This window comes from Saccostrea echinata, unplaced genomic scaffold (assembly GCF_033153115.1).
Source record: "Saccostrea echinata isolate AGI-Se365-2 ecotype Australia unplaced genomic scaffold, CSIRO_AGI_Sech_v1 ptg000009l, whole genome shotgun sequence".
Classification (NCBI taxonomy): Eukaryota; Metazoa; Mollusca; class Bivalvia; order Ostreida; family Ostreidae; genus Saccostrea; species Saccostrea echinata.
This window is the reverse complement of record NW_026889758.1, coordinates 41,062,658-41,082,387: the sequence shown is the minus strand read 5'-3', so window position 1 is coordinate 41,082,387 and position 19,730 is coordinate 41,062,658. Positions and strand designations below refer to the sequence as shown.

The 19,730-nt window shown below is 32.2% G+C and overlaps 1 protein-coding gene across 1 annotated transcript; it reads left to right on the top strand.

Annotated features, from left to right (window-relative positions):
* Positions 1-262: 262 nt before the first annotated feature.
* On the top strand, positions 263-19,137 carry LOC133182391 (calcitonin gene-related peptide type 1 receptor-like). The gene is made up of 11 exons (XM_061317222.1): positions 263-954; positions 8,666-8,766; positions 8,951-9,057; positions 9,700-9,874; positions 11,345-11,495; positions 11,667-11,733; positions 12,081-12,147; positions 14,903-14,997; positions 15,301-15,427; positions 16,468-16,509; positions 17,598-19,137. The coding sequence occupies exons 1-11, from the start codon at positions 507-509 to the stop codon at positions 17,790-17,792; spliced, it is 1,575 nt and encodes a 524-aa protein (XP_061173206.1). The 5' UTR covers positions 263-506; the 3' UTR covers positions 17,793-19,137.
* Positions 19,138-19,730: the final 593 nt, after the last annotated feature.

Here is a 19,730-nt window from a genome sequence, read left to right as displayed (position 1 = left end):
CGTAAACACGACTTAGTGATATCAATAGAAAACATGTGTGCAGTCTCAGGATGTCAGATTCCAAAATTGAGCATTTCAAAGAATTTGCTCCTTATCACTTGTTTTGTCTTGATGCCATTAAGTAAGATTGGTTCTTCATCTTATTCTAGTACGTAAGAATAGTCTCCACAATAGATCAACAAAAGACATTTCACGACACCGGATGATCAGGCTGTTTACCTCCACTCGAAAAACATAAACACTACAGTAATGAACAAAAATATTATTGTGTTCACACGAGAAATTAAATTGTCCGAAATACTATATCACGCCTTTGTTATTAGGATAACGCTTGCTAACGTGCTAACGGAGCATATGATTATTTGTATGTACCTGGAAATGGAATTAATTCCCTTTTTATTATAGAAAGCTTGTACCGAAGTTCATGAGAATGTACTCTTATAATTGAGTATGAATAATATCGTCTCATTTAAGGACTTTTGGATTAGAGTATAACGACACAGACAATGTTGCCGTCCTGTCTTCAAAGTAATGAATTAACATACAATATCACAACGGCTCTGTTTTGCCATCGACTTCTGGAAATGTTCTTTGGTGATAAATCGGTAGTTCTTTGGGACCCAGTCTTTAAAGCAAACGACTACAGATTTGTCGCAAATAACCTCAATGGAGATTTTCCGGAAGGATATTCCATTGTGCCCGACATTTACAACGCAACAAACGTAGCTATGGTGTGTACTGGATTGAGTGAAAACGAATGTCAGAGATGGATTTCGTGTTCACGTGCAGCCAGAGATTGTTGCAAAAGACAAAAAGCAGCTGAATTGTCAGAAACAGATCAAGAATTTTATTGCAAAATTACATGGGACGGTGTATCTTGTCTCGATGCAACTCCAAATGGAACTGTTCTCGACCTACAGTGTCCATCTTATTATATTCCTACGGATGATTCAAGTGAGTTTATTTCTAATATCTATTTTTGTTGGTTGCATATTGATACCGTTATAAATATACATCCTGTTTTTATGAGAAAAACAGATGTTCAATGGAGGCTAAGTTACATTTATTTGTCGATCCTATGACTGATTCGCTATTTTATCGTTTTAATTATTCAATATTTTTCATCAACTTATTTCTCTTGTTTTCCCTGAATTATGAACGGGAATCATCAATTTGTTAATGGGGTTGATAACAAGAGTCGAGCATTTCGTTTATTCATTAAGTTTCTGGCATACACTTTAAAACCCAACCATACTTTAATGGCCTTGTCCCATATTTAGCCTCAGATTATGAAAGTAAACTAAACGAAGTTGTACACCAGTGTTGCACCTCAGGCCATTTTAGAGTGTGTCAATTCAGAAAAAATATGTCGTTTTTTTCTGCTGGAGATGTTCATATCTAAAATAGTGATAAAATTAGAAGGGCATGCAAGTCGCTCGGGTGATCTAAAGCTATTGTCATTGGGCTTTATCCCTTGTTGCCCATTTACAGTTGAATATTTTTTACCTCTTACTGAATACACCTACAATCGTCTTTAATTTTATATAAAGTATGTAAGGGATCATAGGAAGACAAACTGTGATTTTGAAACTTTGAAAATCTTCCTCTTTACTCATGGACATTAAGCAAGCAATCTCCATGATTATAATACTAGTAAACACTTGGCCCTCTATCAAAATTTTGAAAATCATGGCCCCTGTGCATATGGTTCAGGCTCTTACAACCTTGATTATTTTCCCTGTACTCATCGACGTCTAGCAACTGTGTTGCATTAATTGTGTTGGGGAACTGGTTGCATTATTATCATCAATATGAATCCCCTATTAAAACTGTTAAATTCATGGTATTTGGTCCAGTGTGTAGCCCAAGGTTGGGGTTTAAAATTATTCCTTCATTGAAAATACATCGCATCTTTGAAAATCCTCTTTTCTACTCATGGAAATTTAGGAAAAAGTTGTTTCCATGATTACAATAAACACTAAACATTCTATAAAATTGTGAAATTCATGACACATAGTTCTAGCTCTAGGATGAGGCTTAGCTGGACATATATTGAAAATACATTACATATTTGAAAACCTCTCTTCTTTACTCCTGGACATCTTTTAGACAAACTGTTTGCATGATGATAATTTACTTTTAGCCTTCTATCAAAATTCAACGCCCTTGGCCCCAGGAAGGGACTAAGTTGTTCTTTTATTGAAAATCATAACATTTTTGATAATCTTCTTCATTTACTCATGGACATCCAGTGGGCAAATTATTTACATGATTATAATGTGCAGCGAACAATATAAAAAACAATATACAAATTTATAAAATTCATGCCTTCCGAGTTCAGGAGTTAGTCAAATATATACCGGTATATTGAAATTTATTATACAGAGTACCTTTAGGATCTTCTTTACTCCAAATCTTCCTCACCATACAGTTAAGTCACATAAGTCCCATATGGAGAAATGATGTACAGTTTTTTTCATGAGGTTGCTCCCACGTGATTTACTTCTCATTAATAGTCATAAGATCCTGCATAAACTCGAAATATTCCATTTCTTTAAATTTTTATATTAAAGCCTGCAAGCACAGTTTTGGTAATAAGTAGGTCACACTGATGCAAGAAATTGCCTCTTTCAAATTAAAAAGGCGGTCGTAACTCTTCATGAAATGATTAATCATCTGTATTTTATAAAAATAGGCATTCGTCTGCACCTATTGATCGGCGGAAGAACTCTGTCAACTTGCAATAAACACTTACATTTAATCACCAAAAATGATAAAGACACCAATTTTGTGCTCTTTCCTTCATTAAAACATTATACTCTCGCTTCGGAATTTCAAATCAAAACGGCGGTCGCAACTTTCACTTTGGCATCAACAATATTGTCATTTCCGGTAGAAGATTAAAAAAATCTGAACATCGGCGGAAGAACTTTATCCGAAATAGTTAATATATAAAAATCTGCGGGTTTTTGTTCGTTCTCTATATAAACCTTTATGAAATCTGTCGCTATTATAGCTCCAATATGGCCGATATGTAAATGAGAAGAATGAACACCATTTCTCCTTATGCAGAGTTGCAGTGGGTGGGGTCAAAGTGGACATAGCTTGAGAAATCATGATATTCAGATGACCGTCAAAACCCATTGGTCTCTTGTGAAAAATATGTGATTTTTTCTCATTTATTTTTCTGTTCATTTGTTTGGTAACATACTCTGATACAAAACCTGGGAGAAAAATATCTTGCAGGGTACTTCCACCAGATCTTTCTTGAAAAACTAATAAGTGTTTCTCCCAAATTCAATAAAATATAACAGATCTTGTAAAAACAGAAAAAGGATAACATTGTACACCGACAAAACTTTTAATTCTCAAACATATTAGCACCTCATATCTAAATTATGTGGATAATATATGGCAGAAGATCGGGTTTTTGTGCAATTATCTGCAAGACTTGTTTAAGTTTTCATGTTTCGAATTTATGAATATATTAATGACCTTGTCAGCAACTACAATTTATCATTGAGTCAAATGCTGACTGACGTTTTTCATACTAATTGTTAGACCATTATTTACACACTGAATTCTCGACGGATTTTTCCGTTATTTCCCGATCATGACAAGGAGTACACGGCAGGTGTGACCGGTCGGCAGGGGATGCTCACTCCTCCATGGCACCTCATCCCACCTCTGATGTTTTGGAGGGCCGTGTTTGCTCTGCTCCTATTTTGTATAGTTTAATGGACTTTTGAGCTTGAATACTGTTCGTTCATATATTTCATTTAGCATCAAAACTTGAAATAAATCTTAGAATACAGAGAAGAGAAGGCTAAAAGGATCATGTTTTCAACTTATTGTATTAGTAGATTAATCTATCTCCGGTGGGGATTTTTTTCTCAGAAACCTATTCAACTGATACCTATACTCCGGGATCTTGTGGTATATTAAAATTTCTATTTTAAAAATCATACTGTTCGTTTAACCTCTTTTTGAACACTACGTTAACCAAAAACAAATCATTGAAAAAATAGAAAAAAAGAGAAGGTAATCACCGTTTCAAATTATATATTATAAACAATACATTTTTTATTATTTCCAAATTGAATGTAAAGTTGATTGATTTATTGAAAATTATCATAGTATCAGGCAATGGAATTGAATCGCAATGTGCAGTTAGCGCAAGTACTAAGAATTGTGCGACCCCCTCACTAATGAGCTGGGGAAAAATTATGCCGTGAAAGCTTTTACCTTAATTTGCAAGAATTTATTTGTTCTATGCTTCTTTACATTCAAAAGGGCCAATAAAAAACCATTTGGTTGATCGGTAACACGATCATATTATACACCACATGTTCTCTATCAGACAACATAACAGCTGTAAAAATGCTCGCTATTTTTACAAATCAGTGTAATATTTATGTACAGTAAAGCAATATTCCTGATAGAATAACATATATATCAAACAAAATTTATCGACTGCATCTTTATTTTCGTAAAAGCTTGATAGCAACGATTTAATTTCTTTAAAGATATGTTGAAAAGGTTTACCAAGATTCAAAGTAAAATCTTTGAATACTTTACATTTTTCCTTGAAAGCTGATAGTCTTTAGAATGATTACCTCATTTCGTACAATTTTCGTACTACAATACAGTACTTTGATACAAACTGTGCCTTCTCGGTACTAATGCATATTTGAAAAAAAAAAGACCCTTATATATTACAAAAATATTACATTGCCATTTTATGTAATCTTAAACTTCTCTCAAGTGTATTTTATCATGATCGACATCATCTCTTCAGAAGCATGATTTAGACCAATTTTGGCAATTTCTGCATAATTGCTATGACCTTTATTACTACGAGGGGTTATCAAAAAGTTCGTGGACTAGCGCCATAAAATTAAAACCGCTTTAAATACACCAATGAATTTTAATACATCTAGCTACCATCATCTTTTCTATCTATAGAATAAAACGTAAATCATATAATATATTTTTTTAATAAATTGTAAATGTTTTTGTAAGCAATGGTATGTCCAAGCGGTGCAACCTCAAATATGACGTTTTTTCTACCTGAGTGTAACTGAGAAAAACTCATTTGATATGAGCATTTGTCCTCCAAAAATCCGGTTAATTCAGGCATATGATACAACACAATTGTTCCGTAAAATTTTTCAATTTTTACCCCATTCTGTAAATTCTATGAAATTTTATCGTAAATTTTATATGGAGTATCCAAACAATTAAGGACTTGAAAATGGCGTCAAAAAGGGGGAGGGGTTTCTGTTTCCAACATTCTTTACAGTTTCGCACCTGGAAAAACTGGTATAGACCTAGAGAATGTTTAAATCGGCTACAGAAAAATAAGATACACCCAGAGTACTCGTTTTAAATACCCAAAAAGATTTAGAGAGTTGAAAGATGCACAGTTAAAGTCAATTTGTAGTCAGGGTGTCAAAAATCAGTCACGTCGAAAAGTGACGTTGATCATGTTTGGTAAAAGTTGAACTCCAACAAGCTAAGTATTCTGACATAATCAAGTGAGGATCTTTCTTTATATATAGATACATTTACAATATTATATGCAATGAAAGCAGCTGTTCATGACATTGTAAAGTCACATAAACAAGACGGACTAAAGTCCTTACTTAACTCCAGGTAATTACATCAAGATAAGTGTATAAGGTAGACGGAGTGGACATTGAGAAACAATGAGAAACAATGACGTTGTCGGACGTCATGAAACTAAACGGCGACTGCGCCGGATGATTACACAATGTCTTTTTTAATTTAGAATAATTTGGCAAATTATCAACTTATTAAGCTAAAATGTTCAACATTTCTTAAACTTTTGTTAATTTATGATTTTCATAAATTTTATAAGCACAGACTACATAGTATTAATTTTATCGCATCAGTCCACGAACTTTTTGATAACCCCTCGTATATGTAAATCATGTGACCTTGTCAGAATACATTGACTCAGGGTTCAGAAAACATCCTCCTGTCAGGAATAAAAATAATTTTTACGTTTCTAATTCAAAATTACGGTCTGAACTATTATAATTTTACATTTGAGACACTGTGACTTAGGACTTGTCCCTTATGCCTTGGTTTTGAATTATGACACTCTCCGACTATAATGAATCTTTCTGCTAATGTTTTCCATTTCAAAGTTATGCCTTGACACAAAATGAGTAGAATAGATGGACTTCTTTGTAATGAAATTGTTGGCAAGTAGACTTCGCTTTGAATATGTAAGAATGACAAGTAGAGCAAAATCTAACACACACACACACACACCCTCACACACACACACATTTTATCGGAAATATGTTGATTTCCAGTATTACTTTGCAAGCTTAAAAGAAATTTCATAAGAAATAGTAAGGAGTTTTCTTAAAATTGACAAACAATATATCCATAAATTGACAATTTTAAATACGTTGTTTGGGAATTGTTCATTTATTTTATTTAAATTCCATTTTCAAAAAACCAACCTGACAATCGAAAAAGTTAACATCTAAAACTTGAGACGTGACTTTCATAAATATGTTTTCCACTAATCAACACTATAGTGAAAAAGGTGAAGATAACGAACAGTGATCGATCTTAAAAATTTACAAATACAAATCTGTGAACAGGGCATAAAACACGGATACCCAGAAATTCAGAGGTGAGATCAGGTGCCTAGGAGGAGTAAGCATCCCAGCGACCTGTTACACCCACAGTGAGCCCTGTGTATTGATTAGGTAGACGGAATATTCCGTAGTCAAATTAAGTATAAAAACAAAGGCCTAACAATTGATACGAGACAAGTAAGCCAAAATACGACCCAATAATAGGTTATATTTGCTAACAAGGTCATTATAACGACCATAGAATTTACGAAATGCTGACTGTAAATGAGGTCGTTCAAATCTCTGTAATATCTGTCAGAAGTCTGCCTCGGTTTAAAAATTGTTCGTACTCAAAGCATGCTCTTGAATATCGAATAACTTGGGAGACGTTAACACAATATACAGGTGATAGCGGAATATTACTAAATAGATAAAGAAAGTTGACGATGGAAAAGCTGAAGTCATCTCCTTTGCCATACAATTTAGTTGTTAGTTGGCCCTTAATGTCTATAGTTAGTAAAACATCCAAATATGAAACAGGTGTTGCAGACTCTGTGGTATCTTTCATTTCGAGTTCCCTGCTATATATCGAATCGACATATGAATGGAAGTAACTAGTGTTAATTGAAAAAAAAAAAACGTCGTTGAAGCTTAATATTTCATTCGCTGAATATTTTCATCTATGTTCCTAATGAAAACCATATCGCTGTCTATCCGGAGAAATAAATACAATTTAATTCTTAACTAGCTAGATCAGTTTTTTTTTAAAGAATATGTATTTCATAAGAATTTTGTTTTATTTATTTAAGTATTTTCAACAATGTATTAACAATTAAATGCCTTTTTCGTTTTGTTGTACGGTGTATAACGGTCGAAATCCTTGCAGAAAAAAAATTAACTTTACCCGCTAATGCATTTTTAATGCAATGTCGTACCCGATATCTTCCAAAATAACATAGAAGCATTATATTGTTTAAAAAATTGTTGATCTCGGAACTTGACATCCAGTAGTCAATGTGTAAAGTTAATTAGAAATACGTTTAACAAGAAATGTACATGTACTTTGAAAGCGTTCACGAATCTATTTCTCAAGGTAAATTCAGGAGTTAAGTGAGGAATGGCTAATCCTAAGTCTAAATTCGCCAAGAAGAATAATTATAAATCTTTCATGATTTGCTTCTGTTTTACACAAAAATCAAGATATACCTTATCTGTGAATTTAATCTTCCTTATCATTCAGAGATCTTACCTCATTTCGAAGAGACCTGGAAAGAAAAGCACATATAGTAGACACTTGTTGGCATGATGTAAGGAATCACTGTCTAGTTAGTAGAGTATGCCAGGGCATCAACGATAGTTGGAAACGTGGGATAATTTGCATAACGGGCGAAGCCCGTTATGCATAAATTATCCCACGTTTCCAACTATCGTTGATGTCCCTGGCATACTCTACTAACTTGACAGTGATTCCTTATATTTCCATTTCATTGTGAAATAAAATTGTAAATTTAGATTTTAAAATTGTAGACTAATAGATTTAAATTATACAAGGCCTCACATGTCAATTTCAATAGTCCCCGCTCACTGACGTCAAACACAAAGACAGCCGCACGAGAATTACATGCATATTAGGCCTCTTTAGAGTCAGACACAAAGATATCCGCACGAGAATTACATGCATATTAGGCCTTCTTAGCTCCTGACCTTTCGCTTGGCGAAATTTGCATTCCGTTAGAATGATCAAGAAATCAACTCTCCTAACTTTCAAAGAGTTATCACAGAGAGAACAAATAGAAATGGAAATATTACTTTTAGAACTCTAATATTAATATTTATTCTTCAACACGTTTTATTCAGAAATCATTCATATGTGAATTTGAAATATATGTTATATTTGAAAAGCCCAAGCATTTTTGAAAAAAAAAATTATATTCTTTTCCTGTTGAATTGGCTTTTGTTCAGGGAATTGTAAGATACATGCCTAACTAATAATTTAAAATGGAAAGGAAATATGCTTACTCAGATAACTTCAAATTATCTTATTTTAGAAACATTCTCAACTGTGTGTTTGCCTAGCGGGAAATGGAAAGAGCGTGTTATTGAAAATGGAACACTTCTTGTATACAAAACTTGCAAAGTACCTAAAAAGGTAAGCATTTAAAAAATAAGTGCACGTCAATTCAGTTTGCAACATTAATGACAAATGTTTTTGCAATCGTAAAATATGATTATATTTTAACGTTAACATCTACTTATTGTAAATGTTATATTTATTTTTGGAAAAAATGTTTCTTATGGTAAGTGTTTATTTAAAGATTAATTTACTATATAAGATACTCGGAGCAGAATTCTTAGAAGAGCACATAATGGTTACCCTGGTTACAAACCTCATTAGCTTAGCAATCACATTGCCTGCCATAGCAATTCTAACTCTTTTCAGGTAAGAATATATATGAATATGCTAAATTACATTTCACAATGTTAGTTGCTTAGCTAACTCGTACTTATAAAACCTTTGAAGACAGAGAGTCACAAAAAGTCTCACTACTATTTTCAATTTTTTCTTTAAAAGAGATGCATACCGTATATACTATAAGTCGGTTTTTTGGGGAGTAGAATTTTGGACTAAAACTCCTTGTCCGAGGCAAGTTATAAAAAGATTGGTATTTTAGATGGTCAATCCCTTTAAGGAGGCTGGGGGGTCAACAAATTAACCATCAGATATAACTTAATTTTTTAGATATGATATCTTAAGCTGTCAACTATCATTTGGCAAACAAAAATTTCAAACATTTTAGTTTTAAAATTTGATCATTTTTGTATATCTTTATATGGGACTCTTCTTCTAAAGGAGACCAATATAGTCTGAAAATGGCCACAACCACCCAGCCCTCCTAATATAAGCTTCAAAAACACAACCGACTTATAATACGGACCGACTTATAGGCGATTATATACGGTAATAAATATCATAGACACTCTTTTCAATATTTCATTTGTCGCACTTCGCCTAAACAGGTGGCATGAGTGAAAACTTCTGGAATGAATGCGACTTACAATCAATCAATCTTTGTTTTCATAGGTGCCCAGGCAACACAGAGTCAAGAAGAAGGACTCGAAAAATGTACAGAATTCATCAGCATTTTCTGCTATCTTTGATACTTGTTAGCATTGTAACATTGATTTGGGACGAAGTTATTGCAAAAGAACACATTGTCAAATTGCACAAAGGAGCAAGTCAAATAGACTTAAATTCGGTAAATTCTCTACATCCGATACCATTAATAAGATGATTAATCATTAAATTACATGAAACGAAGGTTTTTTTTACACAACTCGTCTGGATGTAGTGTTACAAGGATATGGAAAAAGCGTAGGAAGGTTAAATAGCTTTATTAGATTAGCTCTCATATTTTTGTTATCATGTTGCTTGTCAATGCAAATTAGATACAAGTTAAATCTGCTTGAAATGGCAAACGTATTACATATTTTTAACTCCTTAACTTAAAGGAAATTTGAGATAGAGACTACCGACTCCTACAGCGTAAAGTCCACCATATAAAATTTGTTAACTGGGCTTACTTTCTTTTCGTAATGTTTTAACGCTGCACACATCTGTTTTCTTTGACAATTACAGAACACTACTCATCATCTTTAAGACATTCAAATAGAAATTGTTAAAGATGGAAGAAGGCTTCATATTGTTCTTATCTTCCATTGTTTCATTCCTAAGTCACGTATCACAAGTTTAAACAGACTTATTTTCATTACCTCCATAACAAAATAATGATGTTTTAAACCCAAGTGTTCTGTTACTGAGGCTTGTTTTATCTAGGTTTCTGTCCCCAGTATAGACAAGAAAATTCATGAAATATTAAAACTAAAATCCCTTCAGCATAGAAGATTTGTTAAAATCGGAGATAAATGTTTAAAAGAGAGAAATTAAAAACTATTCATTTGATTTCAGTGAAATCAACTCATCGAATGAATATTCGAATGTTCGAATATTCGTTGCCATCCCTAGATTTCACCCATGTTAATGCTTTGAAAAATATATTAAAGTTAAATGGGAAAAAATATAGAAAAGTGTTTTCTATTTGGGAAATTAAATCACAATGTTAGTGGATTCAGTTTATCGAAGGAAGTTTTTCAAATTTCTAGCATCAGGTTGACGAAGTCATAACCTTGGCGAAGATAGATAACTCTATTATGGAACCCTAGAGTTTTTTCCCCCCATTTTTCACCAAATTATGTGGATTCACCAAACATTAAGTTGTTTAACTAAACAGATATCACTTCTTCTGTGAGATAGGTACTTATTTAAGCAAATATATTTTAATTTTAGATGGAAAAAAATTGTTTGTGTTATTTATCCTCAAGATGTCTGTATGTCCCGATACTATAATTCGGAGGTTCGAAGAGATTCCTGCATAACCTCGACTGTATTCATATATTTTATAAGTATTACACGATAGTTGAATTCTTTAAAAGATTTTAAAGAGCACATTATTTTTACGAAAGACATACCTCTAAGCACGGTGCTTTGATTTTGTTTTTATTTTTTTATCGTACTTTACCTATATATCTTCAGATGCTTATATTCTCTACAAGAGGGAAAAGTTCAAAGAATTCGACTTTGATAATACATGCAATTGTCTTAAGTACTTGAAGTTATATGATTCTATATACATGTATGATAAGCACATTAATATTTTCTTACTTCTAAGGCCTTTTGCAAGATTCTACATATCACACAGAGGTATCTTAGATCAGCCACCTATTTCTGGATGTTTGTAGAAGGACTCAATGTTCTCATTCCATTGCTTCCGAGTTTCCAAAAAGAAATAAGGTTGATGTGGATATATTTCATCGGGTGGGGTACGTTATACTTAATCATATTACGTGCATACATATGATTGATTTCACATTATAATTGTCTCGAAATAAAAATGAGCTGAAAGTCACATCCTTCTGTTGATATTTGAATTGATAAGTCCTCCATGATTCAATGAAATGCCTTTAATCCATTTCTTTTTTTTTAAACTCTAGGAGTTCCATTAATCCCTATTGCTATTTACGCATCGTTGAGGACGGCTATCAGTCAGTATGATTATAAGTATGTGAATGTTTCTTCATCATAATTTTAAAAAAATATATACATGATATACAACTGAATATGAATCCCTCATCCTATCTCTTTTAAATGAATACATATTTTTTAAACAACAATTTAGACACAAGATTCTAGTGTTTTATCCAATAACCTGTTGCAAAGGATATATTACACAAAAAAAAAAAAAAAAAAAAAAAGTGAACAAAAAAAAAATAAAAAATTTCATTTAGGGTGATAATATTAATCAGTATAATTATATTATATTCTTTTTTAGTGTATGTGTATTCAAATGGCAGAAAAACAGCAATATGTTTGCTTGAACTTTCAATTCTGCTGTTTCGTTTTTAAAGGTGCTGGATATATCCAGTTCTTTGGTTGGAATTTATAATTATAGGACCAAATGTCATATCTGTATTGGTGAGTGATTTTTCTCTTACCGATTATGTTTTCATCAATTTTGCAAGGTTAAAAATAAAACTTGTAAGTCTGTCCAAATTATAAATTAACAAAATTCTAACCTTTAAGCCGACTTGGGCGACAAGGCTCGGATGTGATACAATCAATGAATCTATCTATAAAGTAAAAAACAACAAAATTGATCGTACATTGTTATACATGTAATCAATCATGCTGATGATAATATATCCAGTCACCTAGAAAAGTACTGTAAATAACATCCAATTCCAATATATGAAATAGGTAAGATAACGAACAGTAATCGATCTAAAAAACACAAAACACAGCTACAAACAATACAAATCTGTAAACAGGGCTAAAACCACGGACCCCTGAAAATTCCAGAGGTGGAATCAGGTGCTTAAGAGGAGTAAGCATCCCCTGTCGAACCGTCAGTCGCACTCGCCGTGAGCCCTAGGTACTGATCAGGTAGACGGAGTATTCCGTAGTCATGTTTAATGTACAAACAAAGGCCTTACAATTGATACGAAATATGTCAGTCAAAATACAATCCAATGATATGTTTAAGTTACCAATAAAGTCTTTAAAACGACCATAGAATTTACAAAATGTTGACTTTAAACGAGATTGTTTAAATCCCTATAACATCAGTAGCATGCCTCGGTTTAAAAATTGATCATACTCAGAGCATGCTCTTAAGTATCGAAGAACATGGGAGATAAAAACACCATGTGCAGGTGATAGCGGAATATTACTACATAAATAACAAAAGTTGACGATGGAAAACTAAAGTCATCTCCTTTGTCATATAATTTAGTTGTTAGTAATCTCTTATCGTCTTTTGTCAGTAAAATCAAAATAAGAAACAGAGGCGGGAGACTCTGTGGTGTATTATATTTCGAATTCACTGGGGTATATTGCGTCGACATATGAATGGAAATAACTATTATTAATTGATAAAATATCTTTGATATATCTGAATGTCGAGTTGAAGACCACAACATGTATTTCATCTAAAAGTTGTTAAAAATAACTGCTTCATAGGAATATAAGAACAGGTCGGCTAACAAAGGAGCAAAACAAGTATCCATTGAAATTCCAACAGTTTGTTGGAAGACCTGTAGCCCTTTTCACAAAAAATCTTAAGTTTTTGCATAGGATTTTAACTTAAGAATCTCTTACGACAAATCTTAAGTGCTTTTCACGAACGCATTCGTAGCAGATTGAACTTAAGATTTTACTTACGACAGACTTCATCCCTAGCAACGACTTCAATATGCTTTATAATCCTTAAATAAGTGTGTGAAAATAAAAATAAAACTTAGTTTTCAACATTTGTCAGCAAAACAAACATTATTGAATACAAATATCGAATGCAATCGTTTGTGAAGCAAGGTAGTTTAAAATCTGACGTCACAATGGCAAGTCTGACGTAAAAGTAGGTCATACGAAAATCTTAAGTGAAACTTACATCGTAAATATTTTGAAGTGTATTTCATTTAATTTTTCGACAATGATTGTGAAAAAAAAATTTTAAATATTATTGGAAGTTGCTTTAAAAAGTTTAATGTAACGTGTATTTTGTTTTTTGCGGTTATATTTTGACAATAAAATCTATTATAAAATACTTAAGAGTGGGTTGGGGCTCTCGTAAAGTTACGACAGATTTTGCACTTAGGACTTTCTTAAGAAATTTTGTGAAAACGATTTTTATCATAAGTTTTCACTTAAGATAAAAATATGTTGTAAGATTTTTTGTGAAAAGGTCCACTGGTCTCCAAAGACTACATAAATTGTATTCATTGAGGAACTCCAGCATCCTTTTTAATATCAACTTCAGATTACTTGTGTGTAGAATCAGAGTGATTTTTAACAAAGTAATTTTGTTGATAACCAATCACAAGATATGAAAATTTCCGAGTTCTATTTTGTTATTTAGGAAACAGCTGTATATATATGATATCAAAAAGCCCAGTTTTTAATTTATCGTGAGGAATGGTTGTATAAAGTGTAGCAAAAGAATACGTTGTGATTTTATTAACGTTTGAAAAAAAATTGTAATTTTAAATTTCTAAAAGTTCTTTGGAGTTTCTGAGAATCCACATTTGATTTACACCACTTCTAGAATAAATGCTGTAGCACAGTACGTCTAAAGTAAATCCTTTATAGCAGTTGATATTTTTGTGAGGAATAAAGATGGGGGCTTTGTAGGCATTTGCTGGGCCCAGCAATGGATCTTTATATGTCAGGCAAACTAATTGAAACATTAAAGGCTTGGGTAGGGCGCTCTGAATCTGTTACAAATCAACAGTGAAATTGATAATTAATCACAAAAGTCATTGAGAACTCTGTTGTCAAGTCCAAAACCGCGTGTAACCTATGGCAGCCCTTTGGAAGACGTAAAATATTGAAATCAAAACCAATTATAAAAGTGTTCTGAAATCCATTGTTTATCAAATTACACTGAGTAGATTTAGATAAAACATTGCGTTTTGTCGATCATTAATTATGCACTTAATAGCTAATAGGATTAGATAACTGTAAACGCACTAAAATTAAAGCTTTCAATTTTATTTTTCTTTTATACTATTTTTATTTATTTATTTATTTATTTATTTATTTATTTATTTATTTATTTATTTTTGTAAAGTTCTTGGAAATATAAAACACCCGAATTTTTGGATAAAAACTAAAGTCAATCACAAACACAAACATGATATATTCCTTATACGTATATGGTATGTTTTATTTGCAGTGTAACATTATTTTCCTGGTAATAATAGTGGTGACAATTGTAATCAAAGAACGGAAAACGAATGAAACCCGTGCATCATTTTGTACTGTCATGCCGTAAGTTCATACTTGCTACGATTATATCGTTTTAAAAAATACATCCGAGTGTGCGTATCAAAGTTTAATGACATTATTCAAAGATTGACAATTTTTAAGTTAAATATTTTCATTAAGACGCAAAATATTTCATGATAGAGAATTCTCTTCTTGAAAGCTAACTAAACTGTAAAATGGGTTGTTATCATTTAACTTATTTATTTTACAATTTGATTATCACTCAAACAATATATTTTGAAGATAGAATATAATGAAGTGAAAAAATTATATACTACTAGCTCAATTAATTCCTTTCAATTTCAGAAAACCACTCCGTGCACTGTTCTTTCTCATTCCATTGTTCGGACTCCATTTCATTTTGGCTTGGGTGCTCCACGTGTTCGATGGAACATGGTGCTTCGTTGTCAACAGTGTAGTAGAAGGATTACAGGTATCAGTTCTGTACTTTGTCTTTCTAACATCTTAGCTAGAGATAACAAACAGAAATCCTCAATTTTAAGTCAATAGTTCGTAGAACACGGGTATCATTCTGTAGCAAAATCTTAAAATCACGTTGAACATATAATCTTTATGGCATTAATTGACAATGAAATGTTTAAGAGAGTTTTCTCGATATTTTAAGCTAATACGTGTAAAGCAATAAGTGGTGTGTCCTACTATTTCGTTACAGTATACACCAGCGACATACAGTTAAGGAAGCTCTAAACACCAAGAAAAGATGTTTTTTTGGGCTTTGACAAAATTGTATTATGTCATGTTGTGTATATTGAGTTTTTGAGTTATTTTTCAACATAGGTACGAGCCATATTTCTCCAGAAAAATGCTCTCAGACATTGAAGCATTTGGTGTACAGAAACCACCGTTATATATATTTACCTTCATTGGAAAAATGTATGCAAATAAAATATTCAATTATTTTATCATGGTCTAATATGTCGTTAAGAATACTTCAGTTTATTTAAAATGATGTCATTTACTGTAGATTCGTTTTTTTAGTTATATGTACTTGAATATATATTGAAAACATTCTAATTGTGTCAATTGTTACAAAATCATACCATTTTTGTATCAAATCAGTGATTCAAGAAAGGCATGAGTGTGTGTTTGTGTTTGTAATTGGTTTAGTTAAGAATTTTATCGCGAAAACTTTGCGAATAGCAGTGCTTCGCATGAAGTCTGCGCTAAGGTAAAATTTCAGATGATGGAAAATCCTGTCACAATCAGTGCACAAATTAATCAAATGACATAAAAGAGTCATATATATTCCGATACTTCAATTATGAGAATACGTACAAGAAATTTACTGTCGAGATCTGTTTTTAAAACATTTTTAGCTGGCGTTTTGTATGATCCAATCAAATTGTTAGATGATTATCTATGAAATTCGAGAAAAAAGAACATTTTTTATGTTTTTAATAAAAGTTTTCAATAGCTTGAACAAAATAAGACTAACATACTATTCTTTTTCAGGGTTCTCTAGTATCCATCTTATGGGTTTTCTGCAGTAAACAGGTAGGCGACTAAATAAAATTTCTTTAAAATTCTTAAATTCTCAAATTTGCAGTTGTGTAGAACCCAAGAGTCATTTTAGGTAGATGTCTTGCAAATTAGTATTATTACAGAAATTAGATTCCAATCAGATATTTTTCATCATATAACTCAGTCATCTTGGCTAATACAAAGTCATATGACGTCTATGGGCCATAGATAGCAACATAATTTAGCTTGATTATTCCAAGTTACAATTACGAGTTTGAGTAAAGTTCTTAATAAAACCTATACGTCATCAACAGGAATATACTTTCCTTATAAATTCATTTCAGGTAGGAGGGAAAATGAATTGTTAAAATGATTTAAATGTTTTAAAATTGTATAATGTAGATTTAGTTATATTGACCTTCAATAGAGATATGAGCATCCATTTTAATCATGGGGGATTATTTTTATCGCAAGCATTTACATAATGCATTTTGTGACTGTAAGCGGACAGATAGATAGGCAAAACGATAAACGTAGTAGGACAGACAGAAAGATAACAAAATATAAGATCCTGGAGACACTATTCATTTGGACACGACAAATTACAGCAGGGAGGATCTAAATGTGAATCAGTTGTTTCTTAGCGTGAGAAAGGCAACTGAAGAAGTCATCTAAATGGTCCTAGTTATGGATTATATGAGACAGTAAAAATTATTTGTCTCAAAAATAAAGGTTAATTTATCGACTAGAAGATGCTGTAATGAAAAATAGCAAAAGGTGTCTGGGATCATAAGACCTCACATAAATACATGGAGATCAAAATGACGACAAATTTACCAAATAAGGGTTTTACAAATTCTCCGTTTCATTATAGTGTCAATGATGATTTGTCTGGTTTGTTCTTGTCCTTCAGTGTTTGTTTATTAAATCATTAATCATGTCTCCTTGTATTTAATTAGATCAATTTGGACTAAATGTTAGGGAGATACTTATTACTTCTACCTCTCACTGCGTCAAGATGATTGCAAATCATAAGACCACAACTTGAGGTTTCATTACTTGTTTTTTCGTATGTGATTTTTATTGATAAATAATGAGATTTTTCATTTTCTTTTTCAAAGCTACGGGATTTCTTAAGAGCGTCCATTGAACGCAAATGTCCGCAACTTTTTTTCCGATTTAGGGAACGTAAACTCAGTGCCTTATCCAGTACTCAACTGACGCACGTTGTACATCCAGTACATAACACGGCTATGGCAGAAAATGTCATTCCACAAGAGGCTGAAGTACAGAGACTAGCACCCGAGGAGAGATGAAATATTAAAATAAAAACATTGTAAAGCTATTTTCCTACCTTTATCAATAGAAATATATTTTGTTTATCTCCTTAAGGGGGCCGACTGGAGTTTTCATTACGCAATACTTCGCGCAGCATAGTAAAATAAAGCGTATTTACTCTTTTAAAGTAACTATTTTTACATAATTTATAAAAATTAACAAATTTAGGAAAGCTAAGGTTAAAAAATCTAATTACGTTTTTAAATAAGTGATTTTCAAATGATTTTTCAAATGATGGGTAGATAGACGTCGTAATAGCGTGTTTTTGACGTTATGAATAACCGAAGTTCGACAAGCAGGGTCATTAATTATGTCATAAAATAAAAAGTATAAAATAGATGCTCTTGAAATTTTAAACATAGAAAATTGAGAATCTCACAATCATTTTTGTTATTTTTTATGTAAATCTGTGGCATCCGTCATGTTTTGTTGTACGCCATAAAAACGGGAAAATATCACGATTTTTGACATTTTGAGATGCCCCCTCTGGAAACCAGACGGTAGAATTTTGTGTTTCTTGCCAAAAATGTACAATATAGTATTACTAATCAAATAATATAATTTGAGCAAAAATTCTATGGTAGCATTTGAATATTTTGCTCCGAAGTGCGAAAAAATAGTATTTTCCTACATAATCCTATAGCAAATGTACCTGTATTTTGAGATGGTCCCTAAAAAATAACCAGACGGTAGATGTTCACTAAACTTGGCATGTATACTGTAAGGTACATATGGTATAAACTTAAAGAGTTTCTCTATAGTAGTTTTCACACAATAAAACCCCAGTCGGCTCCCTTAAAGTGAACCCTCGCTGCGACTGTGTATACCCGTATAACTTGCATTCTTATGTATTAGAAAAGTTTTATTATTATAATTATTATTTGTGCAATATTATATATGACTTAATAATTTATGGTGTGTGTTTGAAGTTTACTTTTATGTGTATTTTCTCTTTTACAAAAAGTTGAAAAGTTGATCAAGATATGCTATTTCCAAGTGTATGTATGCTTAAAATTATATGCTTTGTTTTAATCTATTTAAATCTTGCTGTATTGATATCTTTATGACGTCTAGAAAAGAATGACTGGAAGTATCACAGCTTTGAAAAAATTGAAAAATGTTTGATAACTCAATGATCTCACTTAGTAAGTGAAAATGTGTACAAGTACAAATCTTGTTCTGAATTGAATGGGGCATTTTAGCCATGAACACCTATACAGATGTTATGTACTGGAAATATGTTCATTCTTGTTGGTTTTCTTTTTTTATTTTTGTTTTCCATGTATTCCTTATGTTTGATTGAAAAATATATATATAACATTATACCCAAGACTTTTTTTTATTTTAATCTAGCTGTATGATCAAACGATCATATGAAATCCATTTCATTAAGTGACAACCGGAAGGAAGCTAGTTTTATTAGGATCGTATTTTGAGCCTATTTTTCACCCTCAAAACTTATTCAAAAGAATCCTGTCTCACAAATATTCATTAACTTCCAGAAACTGTAAAATATTTTCATAAACGTTAACCTATTGATATCGATACGAGGATTACATGCTAACAGTTCAATAAACCAAATGCAGCAATTTGATCACACAATGATTTCTAGAATTTTAAGTTAATTGGGGCACCGCTATTTGTGTATACCCTATAGTGATCAGTCTTTCCGCCCGCCTGTCCATTTGTCCGTCTGATTTCGTTTGTCCGGAGCTTTTTCTCTCCCCTTGTCCCAGTCAGGCTCAAACTTTACCCATAGATAGCCCGTGAGTAGAGGGTGTGCAGTGGCCTTGAACAGTTTTCTAGATTAAAGGTCTCTCTATGTAAAATCCTTGTTCGGAACATATATTCTCTCCCTTTGGCCCACCTGGGCTAATACTTCAAACATGGGGTTCTGTGGGTAGAGGGCGTGTAGT